The sequence below is a fragment of the Lactuca saligna genome, chromosome 5 (assembly GCF_052625555.1).
Source record: "Lactuca saligna cultivar CGN05327 chromosome 5, ASM5262555v1, whole genome shotgun sequence".
Lineage (NCBI taxonomy): Eukaryota > Viridiplantae > Streptophyta > Magnoliopsida > Asterales > Asteraceae > Lactuca > Lactuca saligna.
This window is the reverse complement of record NC_136421.1, coordinates 164863155-164866862: the sequence shown is the minus strand read 5'-3', so window position 1 is coordinate 164866862 and position 3708 is coordinate 164863155. Positions and strand designations below refer to the sequence as shown.

At 32.7% G+C, this 3708-nt stretch overlaps 1 protein-coding gene across 2 annotated transcripts; it reads right to left on the bottom strand.

Moving 5' to 3' along the window:
- Positions 1-291: 291 nt before the first annotated feature.
- Positions 292-3123, bottom strand: LOC144998748 (uncharacterized). Of its 2 annotated transcripts, XM_078958482.1 has the most exons (8): positions 2869-3123; positions 2637-2673; positions 2458-2528; positions 2281-2375; positions 2096-2163; positions 1889-1999; positions 1640-1817; positions 292-460 (listed from the first exon to the last, which is right to left on the bottom strand). In XM_078958482.1, exons 1-7 carry the CDS (start codon positions 3071-3073, stop codon positions 1685-1687), a joined length of 720 nt encoding a protein of 239 aa, XP_078814608.1. In that variant the 5' UTR covers positions 3074-3123; the 3' UTR covers positions 292-460; positions 1640-1684. The 2 variants fall into 2 exon arrangements, with proteins under 2 accessions (XP_078814608.1, XP_078814607.1); XM_078958481.1 differs by lacking the exon at positions 292-460 and having other exon boundaries at positions 1480-1817.
- Between the last annotated feature and the right edge of the window lie 585 nt (positions 3124-3708).

The window sequence follows — 3708 nt, the reverse complement described above, 5'->3', positions numbered from 1 at the left end:
AAAAATATATAAATAATAGTTTCTAAAAATAAACCTTTAGAATATCAGGTGTTGTGATTCAAAAGTCGATAAATAGACCTTTGAGAAGGCCAAAATACTCAGGTGTCAACTTGTTCATTGTGATTTTAAACCAAGTTTGATCACAAATTAAAACATTTTCAACGATGGTATGTAATTCAAGGATTCATATTGATTTAGGTTCTCGAAACCTTAAAATATTGAACAAAATCTATGTAGAACCTTATAATGACAATAATCACCGTAATCAGGAAGTATTATAAGGACCAATGATGAAAAAGGTTTCATTTTTAAACTAAACAAGATGAAAAATATACAAATTACCTTAATCATATCAGATCTTGTGTTTAACCGTTCTTTATTGCAAAAGTAAGATGCCAAAATATACAAACTAATGATAATACAATGCTCTAACTGGCCCTTTTGGTTGAGTTCTTTGAACCTGCAAAGCCAACACATTAAAAAAAACATAGTAAAAACCTTTTTAGGAACAAACCTGATATAATAAAGTCTTCACCCAATATATTTATAAGATAAAAATACAAAAAGTTAAAAATAATGGAATCAATTACAAGTAAGGATTAAAATAAAAACCTGTTTAAAAAGAGCCATGTGCAGGAGGGATATTTGAATCAACATGTATTTTTTGATGGTTTAAAATTTTAAATTATCTAAAATTCAGGGAAGGTGATAGAATTCGTTGAGAAATATAAGAATTCAAAACACAGGTTAAAATTTAATATTATTTTATTGATGATTATTTGTACTATTAGTTTAATTATTTGAACGTTTTAAAAAAAATAATATTGTTTTATTCAATCTATTTTTAAAAATAGTAAGATTTTTTTTATAAGATAGTAAAGATATACTGGTAATCTGCATTCAACCTAGCCAAGTGTTTTAACGCTTATGATAATGAAAAAGTCAAAAAGAAACAAAGAAAACGTTTATCTTGTAGGTACTTGAAATGGTTTAAAAAAAATAAAAGACTATTCTTTTAAGATCAGTTACGAAAAGCATAAATATTTTTTTTATATTTAGTTATAATAATGAAATGTCATTTTGGTGGCATATTGACAGTTAAGTTAAAAAGAATTTGTCAATCCAATGATCACAAAAATATCATGTTTGGAAGAAAAAATATGTATCTCCCATAAGGGTTTGATAGTCGTATTGTAGACAAACAATACAGTTTAGGAGTATGATTTATAGAATATTTCATTTAAAAAAATAGCTTGAAAGGCTATATACTATATTCTTGTGTATATATTTCCGGTCACCAAAACTATCTTGTATACATGGTTATCATTAAACTTTCACAGGTTCTTCAAAAACTACCATTATAACCAGATATAATGCATGGATAAACTATACTACTCATGGATAAAATATATTAGTTATAGTCCAAGAAGGTCATTTTTGTCATTAAGCATAAATACATTCCAAATACTTTAAGCGCCGTTAAAAAAAACCGGAGCTTTGGATATAATAATATAACTTATATATAGTTTCTGAAAATATAAACACGTAATCTAGAAAATCTTGTAATTGTAAAATTACAGTTATGTATATCTATTTTGCCTCATCATAATATTGAATATTGATCACAAACTGTACATACCAACTATAGGCATATTATATAGCTTGCAATTGCATGATCATAAACTCATAGTATTGATTCCAACTGCTTCAAGTTTGGGTTCAAATTTTCAGGTGTAAAATCTTCTTCTGGTGTATTGTATGCATCGGCTATTGCCTTGCCCTTTTTCAGTATATCTGTAGGAACAGTCTCAAGTAGGCTGCATGAATAAACAAGGTAATGGAATAAGTCATTCCATTCCTTCCCTGATTCCATCATAGTAAAATTTACCTGTTTAATGCACTAACAGCTATGCCAATGTTCGACTTCATTGATTTAACTGAAGCTCCGGGTTCATTTCTTGATGCATGTAGCAATAGTGAATCAAGTTCTTCCAATGCTCTTTTGAGACATAAGCCCATTAGTGAGGACAAAATGGTAATTTCCAAAAGGTATGAGGAACAAATTAAGTAACTTAATGGCAAAATTAAGGGGTACCTGAGACATTGATCCACATCATTGGAAGCAGTTTTATCATTGCCAACTTCATTTGCATACTGTGCAACCTATACAATCACAATCATTTCAGAGCCTCTGTATTAAGTCAAAAACAAACACCATCTATACTATATATAGCTTAATGGATTAAGTCAAAAAAAAGTTGAGAAAAAGCATGGACTTACTGCTCGAATGTTCATTCTCAATGATGCTGCTGGGCCAGCACGTAAAAGACTCCTGCAAGCAGCATACTGAGGCTGCTCAGCTTCCAGTGTTTTACCTACACAAAGTGTCAATCAAATACATTGCTCTACTTGTGAACTCAAGTATGAAAATGGTGAAGGTAGAGACAATAGGGTTACCTAGTTCTTCAATCTGCATCTCAGTCAGGATGATGGCTGGGACGTAAGCCTCCAGTGGTTCAAGCTTTTTTCTAGATGAAACATTTCAGATGAAGGTTTAATAGTAAAAGAACAGATCAATTACTCATGATTTTGACATAAATGACCAAAGTTAAGATCGTCGTCTAGGATTTAATTACCTTTTCACGTACTTATCAAATGGGCTAGATGTCGCATCTGCATCCAAATTCAAGCTCGAAAGTCAAATTTCAGTTCAGAATATCAGGTAAACAGTAACAAAACGCTAAGATTTATAAAGCAACTGAAAATCTCTAAGGAAGCTGCCCAATAATCAACATCTCTTATTTCAGGGAGTTTGGTGTGCTACTTGATGGATCGTAGGTGTAAATTAATGAGCAAAACAGTGCGTACCTTTTGGGATAGAGAGAAAGTGGAGGAGGACGACGGAGATGGAGACGAGTCGCCTAGTTTCCCGCCGTTCCTCAGGGAACACTGCGCACCTCACTGTTAAAGTTCTCAACTTTCTCTCCGGTGATGAATGTGGCGCAGTGTGTCGGGAAATCCTCGAGTTGAACTGGTGAGTGGCAAGTCGCGAAATGGTGGTTGCTGTCGCCATTTCCTTCTCTCAATTCACTTCGCCATTTCCTTCTCTCAAAAGGCTCTTATCCATTTCCACTCCCTCTCCCTTCACATATTTATATATAAACCCCTTATACTTTCACTCAGTATCAATTCATATCCGTTAATTATATATCCAAATTTGCATACATATACATAAGGGTAACCGGGTAAACAATAATACAAAGGAGTTAGATCATAATATTCGTAAAACATTGTATAAGCAATAATACGGAGCAGTTAAATCCTAATATTCTTAAAACAAGAACATTAAATGGGTTTCCTATTGTCCAGTCCACTTTTGGCTCGCTGATATTGTGAGATTTAAAGAGAAGGCTCGTATTTGTTGATGATACTAACTCATTTTGGAATTGTGTCACGCACACTTTCTTGGCCAACCCTTGATTGAAATCCTTGATGTTTGAATTTGAAACCTCTCTTATGGATGCCCAAGTGTTACCCATTGAGCCAGCAATTATCTATTATTGAATATAAAACCAATAATATTCCATTAAATGGGAATGTTACATTGGGGAAGAAGATGTAGGAACTAATTGACTTCTTGATTAATAAGGAAGAGAGAATTAGTATCTTTGTCGAAGGACGGGGAGGCGTCTTTGTGAATGGAGGGAG

Excerpts from the sequence above, each read along its gene's own strand:
- LOC144998748 (XM_078958482.1), bottom strand. The coding sequence starts at position 3,073 with ATGGCGACAGCAACCACCATTTCGCGACTTGCCACTCACCAGTTCAAC. Across the intron at positions 2,674-2,868 it reads CTTTCTCTCTATCCCAAAAG|ATGCGACATCTAGCCCATTT; the intron begins GTACGCACTGTT and ends ATTTGGATGCAG. Across the intron at positions 1,818-1,888 it reads GCTGTTAGTGCATTAAACAG|CCTACTTGAGACTGTTCCTA; the intron begins GTAAATTTTACT and ends TTATTCATGCAG.